Genomic DNA, 24,472 nt, shown 5'->3' with positions numbered 1-24,472 from the left:
CCACCCCACCCCCCCAGCAGCCCGCACTTTGAAAACCACTGCTGTAGAGCAGTGTTTCCCAACCAGGGGTACGTGTACCACTAGGGGTACGCGAGCACACTGCAGGGGGTACTTGGAAAGATGTTATTATTATAACAAATGTATGGAGCAGTCACATCAGGACAGAGAAAGCGATATAGAACATGAATTAGGGGCACTCATAGCACAACAAAGAGGTTTAGGTGGTACGCGAGACAAAAAAGGTTGGGAAACACTGCTGTAGAGTATAGTCAGGGCAAAATGGATTGGACAGCCGTTTTAAAAGACAACTTGCACTCCAGTTCCTGTCTCCTGTACAAACTGCAAACTGTTTCCACAATTTCATCCATTTGTCTCATGACTGATTCATCCCACTGCATATCATTTACAGCCATCACATCACATGCAGAACAACGCCAGAGATCATCCATTACGCTGCCTGCCACCACACCACACACACCCAGGGCCGGAGTAATGCACAGGCTAGATATGGCTGCAGCCTAGGGGCCCCCACCTAATGTACCAGGGGGCCCCCGATTGGCCAAAAGTTTTTTTTTTTTTTTTAAAGGAGAATTGTGACAAGATGCCATATTGAAAAATGCATCCGTCATATGGAGTACAGTTTTAAACATTACGCCTCTCCACAGTTGGCAAACAGGTCATCCTTAATTCCTACCTTGTAATTATGAAACTGTCTTTTGTCTCAGAAATTGCCTCCTGGGGGGGGGGGGGTGCTACAGCAACCTGCAGCCTAGGGGCCCCGGGTTGTCTTAATCCTGCCCTGATCACATCACATGCAGAACAGCGGCGGCAGAGATCATCCATTACGCTGCCACCACACACACCTAAGGGCCCGCATATGCCAGGAGGAGGAAATATATAATGTAATACATCATTGAAGCCCCAACCTCTGATCTTCTCCTCCTGCGTTCAAGAAAAGAAATTGTCAAATCTGATAGTGCTCGGCACTGCAGGCTTTCTTCAAATTTCAAACGCGCCCCATCCCCCCGGTTTTTGAAGATAATCCTCCTCCTTGGCCTTATAAGTACTGCGGGATGACAGTCACCTGGGGGCTCATTGCGGGAGCTTGTCATTAGGGCTTGGCATTCGCACTGAGCTGAAGTTGGGCACCCCAGGGCAGGGAGTGTTTCACTCTCTCTATCTCTCTCTCTCTCTCTGTCGGTGCATGGATGTGAAAAGATGGCAACAGAGCAGTTGCTCCAGGATGTATTTAATGCTTGACAGCAGGAGCTTTTGCACACTGTGTCAAACACAGTGTATAATTCAATATGATTGGGAAACCAAACGTCACCTTCTTCTTTCTTAATTGTCAATACTTGCATGTGTGTCTCAGACAAAACCTGCCTCAGCTTGCCAGTTGTGGCCTTGGCCTACACATTCTAAAGATCACATACTGTTCCACAGTTCCAAATCATATGCTCCTCAATGTGTGCACGCTGTGCAAAAGCATTATTTAGGGTGTCACATATTTACACCAGAGTATCCAGAAACACAGGCTGCATTTACTCCGTTGCTGAGGAGTCAATTGGTATAATGAAAATGACGTGAAAAGACTACGAGATGAAAACACAAACTGCATGCTCTAGCACGCCTGCTGCCGGGGATGTCATCAATCAAAATCAAACAAATATGGAAACAGTTTACATTTCCGCAGCCAAGGTATGCACCATCGCTTAGTGCAGTGAATAAAAACAATGGCTAAGGACGGAGGCTGGTTAGTTGATTGACCTGCATATGCCATGAAAACAGTGTGAGCTTTACCTATTCCTGCCAGAGTAGTACAGGTGTTGTCATGTGCCGTTGAGCTGAGACAGGCTGATCATCTCACCAGGAGGCTACAGAAGCCAACTGGAGATGAAAAGAGTGCTCTGTAATGGTTCACCTACTCCTAGTGTTTATTGCCAACATCTTACTCACAGATGCTTCAGCCAGTACTGTTTATTTATTAAATATCTTTTTTGGAAAGCTATGAAATACGAACAGACTAACTTCCACTAAGCCTATATCCTGAAATATAGCCCACAGTGCTATGAACAATCCATCATTTCACTTTAAAAAAATAATACTATTATCGCACGAGGCATGAAAACAAAATTCTGTTTACAAGCGTCATTTAATATGTATATTTAATGCTTTCCACAATTTCAAATTATGGCCTCATCCTGTCTAACAGAAGTATAGCCACTTCCCCAAAGTTACACTAAAGTCTGAATAAAACTTTTAAATGACCACTAACCAGCTCCAAGGGGACTCTAAATTGTTCCCGTAGTGATTAAGGTCAAGTTAAAAACACCCAAACATAAATTATCCAAAAACCGCAGAATCATATTTCATGCCGGACAATATATACGTCCTGTGGAAAACTTAAGATATATTTTTCAGCCCTTAAAAACTATATGGAGTAATTAAAGTAAATAAATTACCCACTGACAGTTTAGTGGAAATTCATGGGCACTTAGGATCTTGGGGTGGGCATATTAAAACTACATGGCTGTGCCACGATGAGTGAGGGGTTCATATGAAAAGCAGCTGAGCTAAGGCAGATGTGGCCGGCGTAGCGGTTGGCATAGGCAAGGGGTGGGAAACCATTTTCATTCGAGGGGCCACTTCATATTTTACAGAGTCCTCCGACGGCCGTACTAGGAACACAGAGCAGGATTTCCCCCAGCAATTTAGGCTTATATTGAAGGCGGCCACCTTTACAACAGACCCCACCTTCACTGGGCCTCCTGAATTAAATATAACTTGATTGTATTGCAAATGTTATTTGTAACTTTTCTTAACAAAACATGTCATATTTCACTAACACTAACAAGATGTCGGGGGCTGGATAAGACGGCCCTCGAGACATACAGTGAGTCCAATATGTATTTGATCCCTTGCTGATTTTGTTGGTTTGCCTACTAACAAAGACATGATCAGTCAATAAATGTTATGATAATATGTATTCTAAAATGGAGAGACAGAATATCAAAAAGAAAATCCAGAAATTAACTAAAGAGAATATATATTAATTTATTTCCATTTCATCGAGCAAAATAAGTATTTGATCCCCTGCCAACTGATTACAGTTCCGGGCCCACAGACCAGATGGGCACTTCCGATCAACTTGTCATCTGAATTAAAGACACCTGTACATACTAACATGCATAAAAGACACATTGAATCAGTAGAATCAGTCCATAGTGTGAGTGAATCCGTCACACTCCAACCTCACCAGCGTGGGAAAGACCAATGAGTGGTCAAATGATATCAGGGACACGATTTTAGACCTGAACAAAGATTAAATGGGCTGCAAAGCCACAAGAAAGAGACTGGGTATTAATGACCCAGCTGTTGATGCATTTCTTCCAAAATGTGAGGAATACAAAATGACTATCCATCAGCCTGTCTGGGGTTCTATACAAGATTTGACCTTTTTTAGGGATTTGATAATCATGAAAACAGAAAGAAATCACCCTAGAGCTGTACGGGATGAACTAGGCAATGATATCAAAGCTACTGGGACCAAAATCACTAAGAAAACTACTGGTAGCACTTAATGCCAAAGAGGTTTAAATTCCTGTAGTGCACACATGGTACCTTTACTTCAGAAGGAACCTGTGCAGTCCCACTTGAGGTTTGCCAAAGGACATCAGACTGATTTAGGATATGATAAGGAGGTGCTGTAGTCAAATGAAACCAAAATCAAGATGTTTGGCATTATCACAATTCAATGTGTTTTGAGAAAGAGTACTACTGTCTATGATCCCAAGAACACCTTCCTCACCATCATGCATGAACGTGGTATCATTATGGTTTGAGGGTGTGTGTGTGGCCAAGGCACAGGACAACTTCACATTGTCAACGAATGGATGGAGGGAGACATGTAATGTGCAATCCTGAGTGCAAACGTCCTTCCCTCCACCACTACACTGAAGGGTGGGCCATTTTTGGATCTCCCAACATGACAATAATACACAACATACAGTCAAAGCAACGAAGGAGTGGCTCAATAAGAAGCATATTAAAGTCGTGAAGGGGCCTAGACAGTCTCCAAATATTAACCCTATAGTAATTCTATGGAGAGAACTGAACCTCCCATTTGCCAAGCTACAGCCACAAACTGTTAATGTTTTAGAGATAATGTGCAAAGAAAAATGGGCAAAAATATTTTCTACTATATGCACAAACATTGTCATCAACTAAAAGAAGCATCTGACCTCAGTGCTAGACAACTAGGGCTTTGCCACAAAGCACTTTATCTTCTTTAGCTAGAGGGGTCAAATACTTATTTGCCTAAATTAAATACAAATAAATTAAAATATATAATTTTAAGTTATTTTCTGAAATTTATTTTTGATATTCTGTCTCTCCATATTTGAATACATATTATCATAAATTTATTGACTGATCATGTCTTTATTAGTGGGCAAAACGGCAAAATCAGAAAGGGATCAAATACATATTGGACTCACTGTAGGTTCCCCACCAGTACTGATATCAAGCAATTCAATAGATGTCTACAACTTGACATGCAAAAAACCTGGAAAAATTAGGGTGACCCCAAACTTTTAAACAGTAGTGTATGTGTAGGTACCATATCAGCTGTGTACAATCAAATATGAGGCCATGTTCAAAGGTGCCAAAGATGGGGGTGCGCACGCACCTAAGGCACTAAATTGACTTGAACCGACTCTGTGCAAGGGACATTATCTGCAGACCATCAGAAAAAAAATACTTCTCAGGCTTTTACTTCCCTGAACACAAACACAATGGCTCAAGTCTTGTAAGGCAAGTAAGATATATGCCTTTAATGGCACACAAGACCAACTTTCAGTACTTTTGCATGTTTACATGCACAAAATTGTTAAACAGGTGGGCCTAGCTAGGCCTACATGGAGGAAAATAAACAACCAAAGTACCACAACTGTAACATGGGTGGCTTACTCAAAGTGTATGACTATAACTGGTTGATCCAAAGCTAAAGTGAGCACTGAGAAGCTTAAGTGGTTCCTTTCTATGGTGCATTAAAAGTTGAAGGAACAAAACTGAAAAGGGTAAGGACAAGTTATTCCTCAGGCAAGGCTCATCCAAAACCTCTCATACAAAGTCAGGAGGAAAATTACTTTTCTTTCTTTTTTTTAAAGTTTTTTTGCACACACAAAATGAAACGGGGCATTTATACTCAAATGCTTCCATTCATTTTGCTTTAGGGAACATATCGTGTGTCAGGGCAAAAAGCTGTCAAGGCCTCATTTCAAGGCTTCAGTCTCTTCGAGCGTAACACCTTTTTTTCATGCTGTTAAACCCTTCACATCGCCTCCTGACTGATAGATACCCAATTACAAGCTCATTTTGAACGTGCAAAGTTCTAGAATGAAAATGGAGGTTCACTCCAAACAAGGCTTTACCCTTCTGAACACTGATTACACAGCTAAACCGCTTACAAGCCTCCTGAAATAAGCAGTCTTCATAATGACAATCAGATAGGGCTCTAAATTGACTTTTTTCATTACCAGCCAAAAGGCTAGTTGGTATTAATCTTACTAGCCAAACACACACTCACTAATGGGTGAAAGTGGCTAGTAAGTTGGTCCTCTCTACCAGCCAAGCTGAAAATTCACCAGCATTTGGCCGGTTGACTGGTTTTAATTTAGAGCCCTGCAATTTTCAGTCCTTGTTTTAATCAAAACATGGCTTCAAACTAGTGAAATACAATATTTCAAATATTGTTAAAAGAAGACTCACTGCTTTAGTCATGCTTGCACCACAATAAAATGACTGAAAAAATGTATACCTTGTGTACGTATTCAGTCACCCTTGGCCGAGTCTTGCCAAAAGTTGATCAACTATTGACCTTCCTATTGTTAAAAGAAGCCTAAAAGCATTGCCTACAGATATCATAGAATGTATAGCCATGGTCTGTGTGTTGGATTGTAGTCCATCTTTCAGAGAGAACAGGTGTGCCTCTGCCGACGCCTGGTAGGCCTGACTGCTCTCCCATCTGGTCAGCTCACATCTGTCTATGAATGTGAAGGATATGCTTCGGTTTAATGTATTCAACAGACGTGAAGGAATCAACACCTGTAATCTATTCAGCCTTCATTCAACATTTTCTTCTTTTGAATGAGTGAGTGGCTCGGTTGGCCAAGCTATGACAGATGAATACTAGAGGCGATTACTCTTCCATCCTGACTTACAGTACGCAGTTGAAAGTGCTGACCAAAAAAAGCCATGTGCTGTCTTCCTCAAACTTTTGCAAGATGGTTTAAAAACACAGTGTGAAGGGCCCTAAAGCCAAGGGCACACATACCCTTCTGACAGATGTGACATTCCAGGAAACAGGAGATCTCAGAATAGATATTTAGATAATAGCAGTTGCCTGCATCTCATTGCAAGATCCAACCTAAATAAATAAAAACCAAAGGGGTAGTTTGAAATGAGTTAAGGCTTCACATTCGAAGTGAAAAACAGAAAATAAATCAGTACCCTGTGATATCTGGCGCTCTCGTTCGGTGTCCAAACACTCGAAATTTATGGAAATATAAACCTGACATGGAAAAAGAAGCAACATTCTCTCGAAGACTTTAATTAGCGAAAGGCCTATGAAAAACAAATACAAAACACACATGCAAACAAAAACACATGATTGTGATTCTGCAAGGCCACAGGACCTACAGTAAGTAAAAGAAGCTGTGGAGAATTATCAACGCTTCAAAGACCTTCAGTTGAAATAGTTACGACAAAGTTTTACACAACATTTACAAACACAAGTTAACGCCACGTTTCATTCATAATGCGACTAATCAACGCAACTCATTACAAAAGAACACCACCATCCAGAGTGCAAAAAGCTGTGGAGGACTAGGCGGTTCTGTTCTCTCTACGTCTGTGTCAGCATGCCGAGGTTGAAGAGGATGGCACTGAGGCTGACGGAGAGGAAGGTGTGTGCCGGGTCAACAGTCCTGTGCTTCTCCTGAAGCACCAGATGCAGAGAGAAGGCCTCAAACAGCCTCTTGTTCCTCCTGTGAAACAAATGACCCCATACAAAAAAGGGTTATGCTCTCCCGTTGCCCTTTTTGCTGAAGTTCAACAATTACATACCAGTTAAAAACAAAAAAGAAAGGAAAATAAATAAACAAATAAAACAATTGGTCACATTCCTCTGAACTGATCGCATGCACTATGGTCCACTGGCGCATGGCTTTTTGGTTTATCCCTCGGATGAAACACAAGACAGCGCTGGAGCATAACAACAACGCACCAGATGGACCGTCAGAAAACCCCCCCCCCCCCCATCACTTTTGGTTATTGTAGATCCAAAAAAAGCTACATTGTGATCTTTGCTAATGATGGCTAAAAAAAGGGTCTGAGGAGGAAAGCGCAGCTAATAGATCAGCCCAGTTTCCGTTCCTTTACTTTGACGGCAGTAAATCACTTTTGGCATCGATGGAACTGGCAGTTTAAATAAAGGCATTAGCAACATAATGAATCTAGTGTGCCATTTGCTAGTGGTTTGCGAGGCCTGTGTCTTGTGAGCAGAGCGAGGGAGGTAGGACAGCTGTGTGAGGGAGAGCAAGGCTGACTTGGGCTGCCCAATTATGGATAAAATCATGATCCTGATTATTTTGGTAAATATTGAAATCATAACAATTCAAAGTCAAACAATATTTTTTTCAGTTGCACATGTGTGTTTCTTTCAGAACTGGTGTAAAGAAAAAAAAATGATTGCTTCAACTGAGTTATAAGGGCATAAAGATCCAATTACATGAATATTGTAATCAAGATGAAAATTCAATTGACTGCATGCACGGCCTAGGAGCTGACCTCATAGCAGAGAGCCTGTGGAGGAGCATGACGATCTTCTCTAGATGTGGCAGCTCCAGCCGCGTGTTGCGCAGGAGTAGCGAGGCGGCGCTGAAGAAGTCCTCAGAGCTGCAGGCCTCCAGGAACGGCTTCTGCATCGCTGGAGAGGGAGCAGAAATGGGGTTTATGGTGGTTAAAGAACGCAGAGGATGCACGCACATCACAGTGGCACAGGTGCTGGACAAAATAAAATAACTGAAGTAAAGGATGAATGTCCACAACACTATTAATGCTCCCCGATTTATTGGCACTAAATGCAATAAATCTGGGAGAATTACAGTGTTGAGGACATTCATATTTTACTTCGGTTATGATGGTTATCAGGGAAGCCGACAAGGGGGCAGGGCGGTGGGGTGGGGTGGGGCGGCAAATGGGTAACTTGTCCGGGCCCAGGGAGAGAGGGGACCCAGAATTGGATCCTCATTACATTCCATGTATTGAGTGGGGGGCCCCCTTTTAGATTACTTAGGCCTGGGCCCAGCCAAAGCAGTCAGCAGTCCTGGTGGTTACTGTGGCTTACTGTGGTAGTTACTCTACAGTACTAGTTCAGTCCAAGGCCTACTGACACCCACAAAATTTAACATGCATAATGGAAATATCTCCAGACAACAACTAGTGGTATCTACCAAGATTTTTTACTACAGATCAGAGCATGTGAACGGAGCGGAGCGTGCAGAGACTAGGGAGGAGCGGAGTGTGTGTAAAATTGAGAGAGCGCAGAGCAAGTTTTTAAAAAAGGTCTTGAGCAAAGGTTCCGCTTCGGCAGTACAGTACAGTACAGTACAGTATCCCCAATGCATTTGCGCTCATTAAATTACAATTTTGATTTTTTTTTTAACATTTACTCGCCTTTGTTAAGACACTCCTATTATTTTGAGCTCTACTGTAAAGGCCATGACTTCTTTTAAGGGGTGCACATCGAATATTATGAAGGGGTGCAAAATATTGGCACACATGCCCTTTTTCTATAACAAATATATACGTTTCAAAAAAATAAAATAAATATCAGACCTCCAATTAAAAGATCAGATTGAGAACATTATAATTTATTTCTGGAGATATTACACAAATTGTGAATAAAATGAAGGGGTGCCAATGGGCAGGATTGTATCTGCCGCTAATAAATCCATACTACTGTATATGGGAGTCGCTCCTGCAACGTTGGAGTAAAGGTGGTCAGAGAGGCAAATGCCCTTAAAAGTAGAACAGCCCTCCATGGTGAGTAGTGAAGAACACAAACGGCACACAAGAAAAAATACAGCATACGGAAACCCTTTAAACATATTTCATACATGAAAACTCGCTGGAAAGGCAGGAGGGGAAAAAAAGCTATGAGATGTAAAAGGTCCTGACATTTAATAAAAGGTGGCGGAAATCTGGATGAAATACGCAGGCAGCCAGGTCACTTTCCAAAGCTCCATCTGATGGCATCAAGCATGTGCTCCACCCAATCATGGCTATCACTTGCGATAACTGCTATAGCCAACAAACTATCCCACAATTTTCAGGCCTGTTCACTTGAAATGTCAAACACAATTTAGCTGTTAAGTATCTACCTATTGCCTATTTTTCAGGGGCAAAAATTGAGAGGAAATGAATAAAATCTGTGAGAGTACAGTGCATTAGTGTAAAACACACTTTCATATCATTTTCTTGTAATTAATTGTTTTAGCGTATCCATCCTGTTTAATCAACACAGCCACTAGCAGTATCAGTCATGACAACTGTAACAACTTTTCAATTATTGCACAGAAATCCTTCTTCGTTTCACATGATTAATTTCAGATCAAAGATAAATGGAAAATGCAGAGAAAAAAAAAAGAATCTCGTCCTACAGGCTTGGTGAACTTGAGCTAGTAAACCTTAGTAGACATGATCCAATAAATGCCTGGCTCCCATATTTACCCGGCGACACAAAAACCCTGCTTTTAATTTGGATAGATAGGCAGCTTTAATCTTAGGGAAGCTGACTGAAACAAGAAAACAGATGTTCATCACATCCTTTCAGAGGACAAAAAAAGCAAATATAGCATGATAGAATTCGAATGAGACTTCAAACCACCACAGTTAGCCTTGGCATACGCTCAGCATTGTGTCCGTCTACGACAGATATTTGCTGGTGGCGAGCCAAGAAGGTCAAAATGTCCAGTTCTGCAGTGCAGCGTGGGGCTTGACATCTGCGTGGTCCTTGAAACCCGATCCATTCACCTGTCACCTGTCAACTTTAACGACTGACCGTGCAAGACATCTTGCGGCAGCATACAGCAGACCAATTACTGTAAATTCAATGAATTAGAGCTCAACTATGCATGCAAATAAGAAACTGGGGCGGCTACACAGGGGAGCTCCTGTACAATATCCGCAGCAGGGGTTGTTAGCCTGTTAGCAACTTCTGCAGTTGCCAATGGGAAAATGCATTGAAAACAACAAAGTAGTAAGCAACTTTGGTTTCGAGAAATGTAGCCCCTGGTCTTCAGGAAGCCTGCTCATTTCAGCTTGCGCCTAACTCCAGCAGAGACGCCAGTGGAAGTAGAAGTGATCTCGCCACACATGTGCTCTCCTCGGACACGCATGTTGACCCTCGGGACTGGCGCACATTTGTTTCCTCCAGGTCTTCACAGGTACTATGTCCTAAGTGGAGTGGCGGGTTGGGGGGTGGTTTGGGCTGTGCTGGAAACTTCAAAAGCTGTCCATCTACTGCTGAGTGCTCTTTGTCCAGGTTGATTTAAGGGCCTCGTTCCTCTTCGTGGGCCCCCACCCCCACCTCTCGTCGGGCCCCTGCGCCTCAACTCAACGAGACATATGGAGCAGATTAAGTACTACAGCGTGAGAGTCGCCCGGCTCCGCTGAAACGAGATGGTGTGCAGGCCGGGGCCCTCATCGTACAGCCACATCCCAAGGAGGTGACCTTCAGGTGTGAACCCCCCACCTTCCCACACCCCCTCATCCCCCCAGCCCAGAGTCACTAGATGCCATTTCCCCCCCAAGAGACCTCTAATCACTCTCTCCGCAAAGCACGTTAATTGCCCCAACCTCGTCTCCTCCACCCACACCCTCTTGTGCATAAATCACTTGTAGGTGCCTCCGTCGCCAGGGCTGGATTAAAATCGCCTGGGGACCCTAGACTAAAAGGTTGCTGTGGGCCCCCCTGGAGGGCAAATTTCGCCACAAATTTACATGGACAGTGTCACAATTACATCGACCAACTGTACTCAACGTGACAGATGAATTTCTCCATACAGCATCTTGTCACCATTATTCAGACATTTTTCACTTCTGATCCATCAGGCCCCCCCCCTGGCAGGTGGGATCCCCTAGACTGCACCCAGATCTAGCCTGTGCATTAATCTGGCCCTGTCCGTCGCCTCTCCCTCCCCGGCGTGCTCTGGAGGTCTGTGCCTCTGCGTAGCATCAGTGCCCGGCAGGCAGCGTTCCTAACCCGCTGTGCTAATTAGCGACTTTTAATGGCTATTAAGTACGCTACTGCCAGTGTTTAAAATCCAATCGTTACAAGCTGCTCCTCAGGGGGTAGGGACCCAGCTTCCTTCGTCTCCCGTCCACTCTTGCTGACACCGAACCGGACATGTCTTAGACGTCTGTTAACACAGTGAACTGGGCTAGAGACTTTTTTCCCCCCTCTTCCCTTTCAGATCGGGGAAAGGAGCAGGGCAAATAAATAAGAATCAGAAAGGTCTTGAAATTCTAAATTGGCCAGGGTTGACTGGTATGAGGCCTTTTTTGTGGATAGCTAAGGTCTGATTGTGGTTTAACCACCAAATCTTTTGGTGAATTTACGCTCCATTGGGAGGCACCAACTTGCAAGCATGTGTGCGTGCGTGGAGACGCTTGGCTGAGATGCTCTTTTGTACCCATGCATTCCCAAAGACCTTGTGGCCATCCACTACCCTGATCAACACAATACAAAAAACTCTTTCATCAGTTTTTTGACAGCTCAAGATCTTACATGTGCACCCAATGTTCAGGAACTGTTTATTTCTTGGTGGCGGCTGGGAGCTTTAGTAAGAAAGGTCAAAGTAGCGGTCGTTGACAGCTTCCAGCATCATATAACATGATGCAATGGAAGAAAGTGGGACAACCCTCTGACTTCAGCTGAAACCTAAAATATATATTGATGCCTCCCACAAACCACAAATCACTACTAAACCAAACATCTGGGCATCCAAAAAGACCTTGACCATTAAGATCAAATCTTCAGTATAAATACGTGCGTCTTGCCTCGCAATGTGGAGGTAATTACCAGCCTGAGTACACAACCCATTAGGTCGTGGCACATGGAAAGAGAAGAGAGATGACTGACATTTGTTGTGACATGGTCCAGAAGTGTGAGTGAGGTGTTTATATTTATTAATTGTTAAGCCATTACGTCTCGGTCTTTCCATGAGCTGCAGCGTTTCAGCATGATGTAAAAGAATAAACACGGGCATAAACTTGCCAGTAAAAGCGGTCGCTTGCAGAACACTTGACTGTCTCGGAGTAAATGAATTTCAATGCAAATGCCTTAGCACTCGGTGGTTGCGCACACACAAGCCTAGACAGAGTCTCCCAACATAAATATACACAGCCAGGACAGACGCTATGAAAACCCTTGGTGTGCAGCCTGACTACTCATTAGTTCCCCATTAAGCATCTAATCAACATCTTGGGAGACCATTTTCTTTCTCTACACGTTGTGTTCTTAGTACTTCAGTACAAACAGACGATTTATTTTTCTCCCCTCAATATTGAGATTTAGAGCTTAGTTGGATGCGAAAATCAGACATTTAGGTTAACTGTTGTTTGTGAAGCAGTTTAAGTGCTACAGACAAGAATCTGATTAGGAACAATGCATAGCAATTTCAAACTTCCGTGCTAACCCTGTTACATAGACTCTTGACAAAGTACACTTGACTTGACAGATCTCACAAATTTTGTTCTTACTTTTTGCATTTGAAAAAAAAAAAAGACTTCACAGTTTTGCGATTGGCGGATTGGCTCTTACCGGACTCTCCGCACATTGTCATGAGGACATCTAGCGCGGGACCCAGCAGGCCGGGGCTGCCCCTCCGCAGCAGCGCTGAGATGACCGGTACGGCCTGGTAGTGCAGGAAGAGCACGGGGCCCTCCTCAGCCCTCAGCTCCACCAGCAGGGCCTCCAGAGCCTGCGCAAGGGTGTCCACTGACATGATCAAGGCCCACCACCAGGAGCGGGGGGTCATGGACAGCACACAGACACACACACAGACACACACAGACACAGAGACAGAGACAGAGACACACACACACGATGACAACTATGTGAGAGGCTTGCCAATAATAAGCCACAGGTCAAGTTCTGTTTGAAACCAACATGTGCAACGTGTGTCTGCGAGAGGGAGAGAGAAAGAGAGAGAGAGAGAGAGAGAGAGAGAGAGAGAGAGAGAGAGAGAGAGAGAGAGAGGCAGACAGACAGAGGCAGACAGACAGAGAGAGAAATGACTGATGATGAAAAACTCAGACAGATGTGGAGATCAGGTCTTCAGAAGAACTCCTGCCTATGCAATTAACACTGCTGTTAGCAAAGTCACCTTTCCGACGATTCAAGAGCTCTTTATTGGGTTCATTTAGTTCCACTGCCGGTTAAAAACAGGTTGGATCAAACATGAGGCAGAGCTTTTGCTTCCTGAAGCCAGGGTGTCCACCTCTGCGGTCAAGCAAAACTGTGTCAGGGTCTGAAAAAAAGACTATGCAATCTGAGTGCAAGTAGTATTATGATGCTTCCCACATGGGACTCAAGACATTTGCAAGTCCATTCGCAGAAAGTGATTCCCCTCCTCCTGCCAACCCGGGCCAATCATGATGAGAGAAACAGGGATATGCCGTATGTTGGTGATTAAAAAGAAAACAATGAAAACCAATGTCAAAGAGCGTATGTGACCTTAATTATACTCAAAAGTGACCGCTTATGATGGCATTGTAAAAACTTTTCTGGAATCCAGTCTCGGACTAAAATGGTAGCTAGTACAATTTTTTAAAGAATTTTCAAAAGAATTGTTTTAATAGACAGGGACTTAGAATCTGGGAAATGCTAATCAAGTCAGAGACGGGCCGCACACTCTCTTGAAATGCCTGAAAAAACTGCAACATTGCCATCTGCTGTGAGTTTCTGCACAGCACATTTATGTCCAGGAAGTCCAAAAACACCACAAACTGCTGTACCTTACAATCCACAAGCACTTAAATAAAATCTCCCCAAAAGCTAACAACCTGGTTGTTTCATTTGTTACATAGTTGTCCAGCTTATAAAAGAAAAACAAAATGTGTATCTTTGTCATTCATTCATTACATTTTCATAAGTTAGAGAATGTCACAACAAGAGCATACATTTAATCATAAATCTTTTGGAATATTAAAACAAAAAAAATCCAAAAACAGCTATTATCCAAAAGGTACCTCAAAAACCAAGTGATACATTTAAAAATTACTTTTGTCCATTACCTATTATTTATTTGCAGCTAATACATATTTTGTGTTTAGACTGTACTGTTGTTCTGAAGGACAAATCTGAAATTCACAAGAACAGCTACAGTATGGGAGAGGAACATTCCGTACTCAACATTCCGTACACAACACAGCTTTTATAGAGTCCAAGTAGAATGGAGGGGTGACCTGCACACCTTGAATCCCTGTTTGCAGGTGCAGCTATCTCAATGGAAATCACTTGAAAATTATAGAAGAAGCGCCATCGAAACGCCAGCTTTCACATTAAAACCTTAACCGTAATTGTAGCAGTGTTGCGCTTCTTCTATAATTTTCCAGAGTACAAGTAGTACAAGGCTTATGGCTGCTAGTTCCACAAGCACTTTCACTTACATGCATTCACACACACGCTCACACACTGGCGCGCACACACACACACTCTGAAGCTTGCTTGGGTGTTTTGAAAGGCGCTATATAAACCGAAAGTATTATTATTATTATTATTATTATTACAATGAATTATGAAATGATTGATCATTCATACCCTGAGTGATGGTTTTGAGGATGATCAGCATAGACAGGAACCTTGTGTGACGGCATGGGCTTCTGAAGAGAGCACAGGGCCTGGCCTTACTGACACCGCCTGGGTCTGCGGAGCATCTTGTCATCTCCTCCCCTAATCTCCGCACAGTCGCTGTTAAGCGGTTCTATCAAGAGAAAAAAAAAACAAGGAAAATATATGCCGTCAAGATTTGAACAACACTACATCAGGTTTATATTTTAAGTAGGGCTGTGTCAAGTGAACAATTTTTTTTATGGGATTTCACATACTCAATATTTAATGATTTACATGAACATTTTTTTCAGACAAAACAATATTAGACCTTAATGACATTAAAAGCTGCTGGGACAAACGTAAACTAGGGGAAAGGCATGCCTTAAAGTGATACCGTCCCATTTTTGGAAATAAGCTTATTTTACACCTCCCCTTGAGTTAAATAATAGGGTTTTACCATTCTCCTATACTTTCAACCGTTCTCTGGGTATGGCAGTGCAAATTTTACCTTCAAGCTAGCAGTTAACATTGAGTCCTATGAGACCAGTTAGCCGCCAGCTAAGCTTTAAGACATAAAAAATGCCACACAATATTTAAAAGACAGGCTGTTATTCCAACTAATGAGAAATGTTGTAGTATACTATTTTTCTTGTTCATATAGGTGCAACAAAAGGACATTACATTACACTTAGCTGACACGTTTATCCAAAGTGACTGACAGTTATTACCTCCACCAAGGAGGTACTGTTTTCGGTCGTGTTGGTTTTTTTAAAGGGTATTGGTTACAATCCCTGGTGTAATGTGGGGTTGGGCACCTTTCTCACCACTTCAGCCATACATGGAGGTGTAGGGTAGAGATAAGGGTGGCATTACGAAAGACCATTAGGAAATATAGGGCATATAACAAAAGACATGAAATGTTTACTCCGACAGCAGGGTTAATTTTTTTAATAGATTCCTGAAATTAAATTGTTGTCATTAGGCTTGTAGCAGGACATTGATTTGACTTTCAGAACCAATCAGCGAAGAGTTTAGGCAAAAGTGAACCAGACGTAGCTGTCAATTGAAAGTGTTTTTCATCATTGAGGTGCAATGACCTAGTCTGAGTGTCTGAGACCCTCAAATACATCTTCTGAACAGCAGAAGCCTGTTTAACACCATCTCTGTGAAGATACCTGGACATTCTGATCCAATTGTACCAACGACCAGTAGCTGACTTTGAGCAGGGGCAGATGTAAGAACGAGTTGATGTCTGCTGTCTGTTGAAGTTGTTCAGCCAGCACTGGCAAAGCCTGTGGGAGAGGATGAGTATGAGAAGCAAGATGGCTCCTTGGGATCCTGAATGCATTACAATACTATGAAAAACAAGAAAATCCACCATCATTATCTAAGGGGGAAGAAGACAGTCCCATCCATGCATATGGATGGAAAGCAAAGCTGATGTTATACTGCCACAGAATGAAAACAAAGGCCATCTATGACTGCAGCAAGCCAAGACATGAAGCGTCTCTGCACTCACTGTATCAGGTAAGATAAACGCTGGCAGCCGTTAGCAGGGGAATGCAATCCACAAAACAAACCTTTGCACACCTCTCTTGCAGCGAGAGGGGCGAGGAGGAGGAGGAGGAGGGAGGCAAAATCACATCCAAGGGAAAAGCACAACAACCCACGCCGTCGTCTTTCCCAGGGGCTTGGACAAGCCGGCTGTCCACCACAACCCAGTCCAGGAGGAGAGCCAGAAGCCTCCCAGAGGTGCCACTACTTAGGACCTGCAGGAAGCAGACATTCAGGGGTGCATTTCTCGAAACCATAGTAGCGAACTATGTTAGCTACTTTGTTAGTTGCAATGCAATTTCCCATTGGCAGCTACCCAAGTTGCTATCTGCTAACAACTACGCTTTCGAGAAATGCACCCCAGAAAACACCAAAGACTGTTGTTGTCACTAGTGGTCAGTTAATTAGCAGATCTTTCAACATGTGGGCTTTTTCCAGCCGTACAGTACGATGCCTATTCTTTGGCTTGAGTGCACAGTTCAACAGACTGATGCAATAGATCATAATTACAGAAAACATTGCTGATTGCAGTAATTGTCCTCAGATGCTGGTTATGGCTTCCGAGCAGGTTTCTGACTACGTCTTTCTATAAGCCAGAGCACGATTGTGTGCAAAAAAGGAGAAGAATTGCTGTACAAACACTGTACACACTTTGAAAAGATAGTGATCATAAGCAGGCATAAAATAAAATTAAATATAAAATAAAATAAAATAAAAATTTAAAAGAATAAAATTATGGGCCCTGCCGTGGCTCTAACGGCTGGGCACTGAACTACTCCGGCGACCCGGGTTCCATTCCGGCCTGGGTCTTTTTCCGATCCTCTCCCGTCTCTCTCTCCCCACTCGCTTCCTGTCTCTCCTCCACTGTCCTATCTCAAAAAATAAATAAGAATATATATATATTTTTTTTTTTAAGTAAAAAGAATAAAATGATGAACAGTTTACCTTGGCAGGTTTCAAAACGGGTGGAGCCTTATCAGGTCTAGAGGGTTTCAGCTCTAATTTGGGACAAATATTTTCTCGCCCCTTCTGTGCTACTGCAAAGTCGTACTTCCTCTATGGAGAAAAAGAGACACAGATTGTACACATTTGTTGGTGTGTGTGTGCATACAGTGTGGTGTATGCTTTAGGCAGGTGTGCAAAATGCTGTACACTAGGAATGCTTTCAGAAATGGCATTGGGACCATTTATTTTCACTTAACAAGAAAATGTGGTGAATGCACAAAAGAGAAAAGTGAAATCAAAGATAATGTATTATGACCACTCTTTGCCTTCAAAACAGCATCAATTCCTCCTACATACAACTGCAGAGTATTTGAATGAAATTGGCTGGTGTGTGGCTCCAAACCTCTTTGAGACATAACCACAGCTCTTCCGTCTCCTCATGTAATCCAAGACAACACTAGGTGTTTGTGATGATGTGAACCCCACCACACTATATTTATTCATGTTCTGTTCATTTGATGATTGTATTATTTTTCCTGTTTACTTTATAGTCACTAACAAAAGTAGGTGTGCATACTAAACGTGCTGTACTGCAACTTCTCCTTTGTTGTATTAGTGTATGTTTAAGGCCTGCTTTTATTTGCAGTTTGAGCCATTCTGTGGTTTAGCTAAATCAAACCAGGGCTTGACATTAATGCCTTGTTCAGACCAAGAGCGACCAACGCAAGCGGAGCGACGGAAGTCATTATTTCTCTATGGAGAGTGCTTGACCAGCGCTACCAGAGCGAACTCGCCAGGGGCGAAGCAAATTGAGCGACCAGAGTGAATTCTAACAATTGAGTGATGTCAATGTCAATGTCAATGTCGCGTCCAGACTCCAGAGAGAATACAGCAAATTCAAGGCGAAACTTCTTCTGCTACCACCGCTACCAGGCAGCGTAGTTCGCTCCTGGTATGGACGCGGCATTCCATTTTTGCCCATAGGACACTGTGGCTAGATCCCCCCCCATGATGTTTCATAACAGAAACAAGTGCTCTACTAAAAAAATGTAGTATACTACCTGCCAAAGTGGCTAGTGACATTGAAATTATTACTAGCCACAGCAAAGTTTAACCAACATATGGCTGGTTGGCAGGTGCCAATGTCAAGCCCTGATGTAAACATATTAATATCATGTTGAGACTGAATGCATAAGTAGTAGTGTGAGTGAAGCGCGCACATCCAGTCAAACAGGTGCTGGATCAAACAAATGTGCGTAAATGAAGAAGGAAAAATCCTCACACTGTTGCTGCTCACAGATTTATTGAACACAACGTTTCCACCCCAGGTGGTCTTCGCCAGGTGTATACACCAGCAACAGTGTGCGGATTTTTCCTTCTTCTTTTACGAGACTGAATGCATGGCAAAGCTTCAACGACCTCAACTACCGTTCGCTTTGGATGTTTTTGGTGTTAGCGGCATTAACACTCATTATTGTACCGCTCTACAGCCCTTTGACAAAAAATATGCTTTCTGCTACGGCCAAATAATGCTGGCATTGCTCTGCAACCCAGTTGCATACAGTACATCAAAGGCTGATTTCAAAAGGCTGACTTAAATCCCACACAATCCCTGACTTTCTATGTACGAGAATTGATGTTGGTTTGAAGACAGAAAGGTAGAAACACTAAATATTTATTCAATTTTGTTCACTCACTTCAGTGAAAATAAATAGTAATTGTATTTTTTTAACCGTTGACGGCATTTTCACACCTTCCAAAACATTTAGCGGAGTGACCACATTCAGCTCATCTATCTATCTACTATAAACATAGACCCAAGGGATCAAATCCCGCTCCTGAAATTGAAAATAATTTAAAACCATTCTCCCTCAGTATTCCTTCTGTCTGCGTTTTGCTTGGTTTCCCTGTCTGATCATGTGCAAATTAAATCAACCGTGTCAGTATTTGCTTTACATGACGACTGTAGAACTCACCTGAAGGTTCTCCAGACGAGCTTGTACTTTCTTTAACTGCTCCTCTGATCTTTTCTTCTCCTCACCAAGATCTGTTAGCTACAAACATAACAATATGGCAGAGAATGCGCACACATCAGTGGCACAGGTGCTGGACAAAATAAAATAACTGTGCCATTAAACAACTGGGAGCATTAACAGTGTTGCAGACATTTATTATTTACTTCGGCTACAAACATAAACCATTGTGAAACAGCAGGGAAACAGTTGAAGGGTGGCCTTATACGGTATCTACACAAAGAAAGAATCAACAGTAGACATCAGCTCATACTTGAAATAACCTATGGACTTTACTTTATTACCTGTTTCCTCATGGATTCATTCAAGTTTTTGATGGTGGAAAAACTAGATTTGATTCTCTTGTTTTCTTTCGTCTTCTCTCTAAGGGCAGAGTCCAACTGATCAAGTTGTATTTGATGTTGCTGGGAGAGAAACAAAATCACGGGAAAACACATGTTTGTGGTACTACAGAGAGGAAGACATAATGACACAAGATGCATTTCAATTAAGCATGTGCATGGAAAACCCCTAATATGACAATGGTGGCAAACTGAATTGCAGAAATGACAATAAAAATGGGACGCATTTAAGTAAAGTGCACATTTCCTCTGGTGTATGGGAGTGCGTTTATGAGAAATGTGAACCACAAATTGTCAAAAACATCTGCCATTTTGTTTGGGAGACATTTGTGTTGTTCTTTGGCATTTATACCAGCCACAAGCATTTACACCAGATCCACTACACCAGTGTTTCTCAAAGTGGGGTGCAAGCCCCCCTGGGGGGGCGCGGAGGCATCACAGGGGGGGCGTGTGACATCTGATTTTGAGTTTTTTCCCCCCAAGGAAATTACTTCCAGTCTCTCCAATAAGAAATAAATGTTAAGCCCTCACCAACATTATAATATAAATTGACATGAATTTGAATAGCATAGGAAATGAACACACGTCCCTCTTTGTTTGATCTCACCAGTCACCTTTGCTTTAATTTTGCGCAACGCGGCGATCGTAAAATCAATCTACACAGGTACTGCTGTTGCTTGGGGGGGGGATCAGAAGCATCCAGACCCTCCGAAGGGGGGAATGATGGGAAAAGTTTGAGAACCACTGCACTACACACATGCAATTACCACAAACCACAGAATGCCATAAACTAATCTATTGTGTGAATTCAACTTAAACGGGTAGGAAGTCTGACTTCACATGACATACAGTATAATGACATGGGACAATGATTGAAGAGAGTGGTCAACACAAAACAGCAACTAGCATTATTTTGAACAAAAAGTTCAGTACAAGAACACAAAGAGGTCTTCTATCTGTTTGGCCGGCTATACACCAGCAAACATTCTCTAATCTTGTGATTATCGCAATTCGAACACACCTTTAGTGAGATTAATTTTAGTAGTACCTACCTCTACTGTGCAAGATTTCTTTTTTCAAACTTGCCAGAGCAGAGAAGTGACAATGTAATAACTAACTTTTGTGAGTTTATCATGTCATAGCAAGAGCCGAAAATGAGAAGTTTGGAAACATGTAATGTCCCTGACTAGGTAAAGTAACTAGTTGTAAATGGGAATGGGGACGGGACTGCCCTTTGTGTACTTGCGTATTGTAAAATCTAAGGCAAATGAGAAATTCAGACTGACAGTGGTGTTGATTATTGATGAAAGGGGACAGGATTTTGAACGGGTAATAGATATGAACACCTCAATATTTTACATACTAGGTAGGCATTTAGGCAGTGTACCATCATATCATATCATAACTGAATTTTCATTGTGTCTATGTCTGCAATGTCTGACACGTTTGTCTACTTATCAGTCAGTCGTGTCATTTTAAAATATATTCTGTATAAAAATATGGTATACTCACAAAACCTTTGTCAAAGTATTTTAAGCATTTTTGACAAATACGTACACTTATTGTGACACTTTTAAAGAAGCAAGTTCAATATGATTGAAGACAATGGTAAAGTTGAATCAATTCAAACAAGAGATTATGGAAATACATGTTTCCTGTATTGTAATGAAGGCCTTTATTCTGACCTCTCAATTAACACAAAAAATTACAATAATCAACATTAATTGTGCATTAGACTTTAGTGTAACACTCTAGGTATGTGATAGGTTTGTGTTAGCGATGCAAACAATTAATCGACTTTAATCCATTAATGCACTAATCGTTAAAAACATTATTGTGATGAGGTCGATCAACTAACGATTAATGAAGTAATTGATCATTTGCATCCTTAGTCTGTGTGCATCTCCATGCAACCCTTCTATGTGCTAACTTACCTGCTGTATTGCATTGATGTACCCGTGGACACCGCCCTCCGCTCCACACACCTGCAACAAGGTGTCCTGATACTGCACCAGCAAACTCTCCCTCTGGTCTAGTTTCTGCTCTCGCTTCAAGAGCTGGGCAGCCCATTTCTGTTGATGAAGCCGCTCGCACTTAAAAATAAACACACACACACACTTGCTCCATCAGCTAGAGTCAGTGGCATGAAAGGTCGGTGAACAAATCAGCTTTATATACTTTAATACTTAAGCTCATCATCATGGGGTGCACTTTACTTGAAGTCAAGTGAAGTCAGATCGCCACTCATCTACACTAAGGTTCTGCATGTGTAGTAACCAACAATTAATCTGTTTTGTGTGCAGAGGTTTTTGTGCTTAAATATTTGTGCAAGCTTTCGACGGTACACTTTCTTCTACACTACACATCGAATTTTCTGCCATCACACGTTATTAAAAATATGAATATCAGAATAATCTTGAATCGATTTTTCCTCTGTGTAGAATTATGAATTATATTCACGATATTGCTTGACCAGCTGGGTAAAAACCTTTGATCTGTCGAACGAAATAACGAGGAATAAAAAAGTGATAAAAATTCTTCAACTAACTGTTATATAGTGCTACCTGTAGATTTTTCCAGTTAGGACATTTTGCAGACATTAGGTCTGCTGGTCTGATCATAAAGTTTGTGTCATCCACATAGCCTACATGATATGATAAGTTAACCAAACATGGAGGAAGAAGACAACCTTGTTTCAGGTTTTGATATCTAATAGGAAAGAAATGTATACTAAAAACAACATTGTTGGTTAAAATTAAACACATCATGGGAAATGCAGTCAAAAAGTAGAGATAAAACAGTCATGAAACAAACAAAAAACAAACCCAAGTTTCTGCCTTGCATGCATACATCCACCAGAATAAAGCAGAAAACAGTTTATTGTTTTACTTGCAACTTTCCGTAGATCTCTTGCAGCTCCTTGTGGACATGTCCCAAATCGGAGGGAGTATTCTGGGGGAAGTCTTGCCTGTGGTTTTCCAGCTTCTCTCCCAAATGTGGTGTCTCCAAAGGAGTTGGTAAGGGGCCCAGGATGGAGGGCAGTGTCACATCTTGAACACGTACACACATACACACACACACACACAATACAAAAATAAAATGCTAAAAACAATAATACTATGTACAATGTAAGTAAAACAATTTAAAATCCACAAGTAAAGGGCCCACCTGTATCTGTACATTGGCCATCTGGCTCCAAAAAGGAATCATCATTGTAATCAATGTTCAAGTCATCATCACTTTCGTTTGGAGCGTTATTCCTGCCGACCCTGAAAATGAGGTTGTAGAGGTTGTTAGGACACTCTTTCGGTGACAAGTGGGTTAAACTCTTCTATGTTTGATGATTGCATAGGCCTACTGACCGAGTTGGCAAATCTGTGACAGCCTTTTGGAGTTGATGACTTCGACAGTGGGATTCGAGCTCGCGGTAGTCGCAACGACTGTTTGGACGCTTCCCCACTTCAGGGTAAACAAAACAATTCACTTAAACGTCCGCCATTTGATCAAAAATTAACTTCTCACAATCTAACATAGCAATTTCGTGCATGTTAACTCTAGGTGCTACGTGCCCCCTGGTGTCGAACAGAGCCTAAATGGCTTGAAAACTGTCATTTACTCACCTCCGCTGTCAAACCTTTGGTCATCATGCGACTTCTTTTCGGGACTTGCACCTGTCTAATAAAAGATATACACGTATGTTATTACTAACTCAACTAAATCACATTTCGAGGAACGAACTATCCTACTATGTACTTTCTGTCGAATAAATCAAAACTAGTGTGCTAGCTTCATAGCCACATTTTTTTTTATAAACAATTTAAAACCCAGCAACGTAGAAGCAAGGAAATAGTCTTTGGAAGAAGTTATTACCAGGGGTCTCCTCTCCAAATACTTCTTTTTCAGCCGTTCTACTTTGGTATCAATGTCCGTTTCCGACAATCTGTCCATCACAGATTTGTAATAATACAATCGGTGTACTTGTTCAGGTAGAACTAGTTTGTTTATGTTTTGTTTAAAACAACCGCTTGCAATTTTCACCCGGAAACACAAGTTTAACTTCCGGGTCACCAAATAAAAATAACAGTTTATGAGTTTAATACCTCTCTGTTAATACTACATCAGTTAGAGGGGCTGTGGTATTACCAAAATATCTATGTACTTTATAATTATACAAATTATACGAATCATTCTGAAGTTTCCTTGATGCCAACCCATTTCTCGAAAAAATGCAGAAAGGCCCTGACATGCACACACATCTGGACGCCCCTGGCAGCCAATGTAATTTACGGCCTAGCAGTGACTCACACTTCTAGGAGTCAACCCCTGTGACACCCAAAGGTGTTAAGCCTAGGCCTAGAAGAACTATAGAGAAATCATAAACAGGGAGGAGGAGATCATCGCTCATATTCACCCTCATAGTCCCTTCATCCTGTTTGGCAAACTAATTTTTGTGTAGGCCTATGTATATTTTTGAGGGTGAGCGATACAGAGACAGAAAGACAAGGACACAGTGAATTAAGGTCGAATCCGTAAGATCTGGGCTGCAACCAAACCAAAGAATATTTTTAGTCAACAAATCTATAGATCCAGTGACGCTTTAATAGTCACGAAAAAAGGACTTGCTCCAACCTCCTACAAACCTTCCCCGCCTCTTGCATGATAGTATCTTATTTACTCCAAGATACAACATCCAATTCATA

General features: G+C 42.0%; 1 protein-coding gene across 1 annotated transcript; it reads right to left on the bottom strand.

Annotated features, from left to right (window-relative positions):
- Positions 1-6,589: 6,589 nt before the first annotated feature.
- LOC134460748 (coiled-coil domain-containing protein 138-like) lies at positions 6,590-23,908 on the bottom strand. The gene is made up of 15 exons (XM_063213275.1): positions 23,643-23,908; positions 23,393-23,447; positions 23,135-23,231; positions 22,941-23,041; positions 22,662-22,822; positions 21,707-21,865; positions 19,716-19,835; positions 19,375-19,452; positions 17,399-17,509; positions 16,480-16,668; positions 16,075-16,191; positions 14,888-15,050; positions 12,887-13,063; positions 7,849-7,987; positions 6,590-7,046 (listed from the first exon to the last, which is right to left on the bottom strand). Exons 1-15 carry the CDS (start codon positions 23,718-23,720, stop codon positions 6,905-6,907), a joined length of 1,887 nt encoding a protein of 628 aa, XP_063069345.1. The 5' UTR covers positions 23,721-23,908; the 3' UTR covers positions 6,590-6,904.
- Positions 23,909-24,472: the final 564 nt, after the last annotated feature.

Source organism: Engraulis encrasicolus, chromosome 13 (assembly GCF_034702125.1).
Source record: "Engraulis encrasicolus isolate BLACKSEA-1 chromosome 13, IST_EnEncr_1.0, whole genome shotgun sequence".
Lineage (NCBI taxonomy): Eukaryota > Metazoa > Chordata > Actinopteri > Clupeiformes > Engraulidae > Engraulis > Engraulis encrasicolus.
The sequence above is the reverse complement of the archived record's forward strand: the minus strand, read 5'-3'. Positions and strand labels throughout refer to the sequence as shown.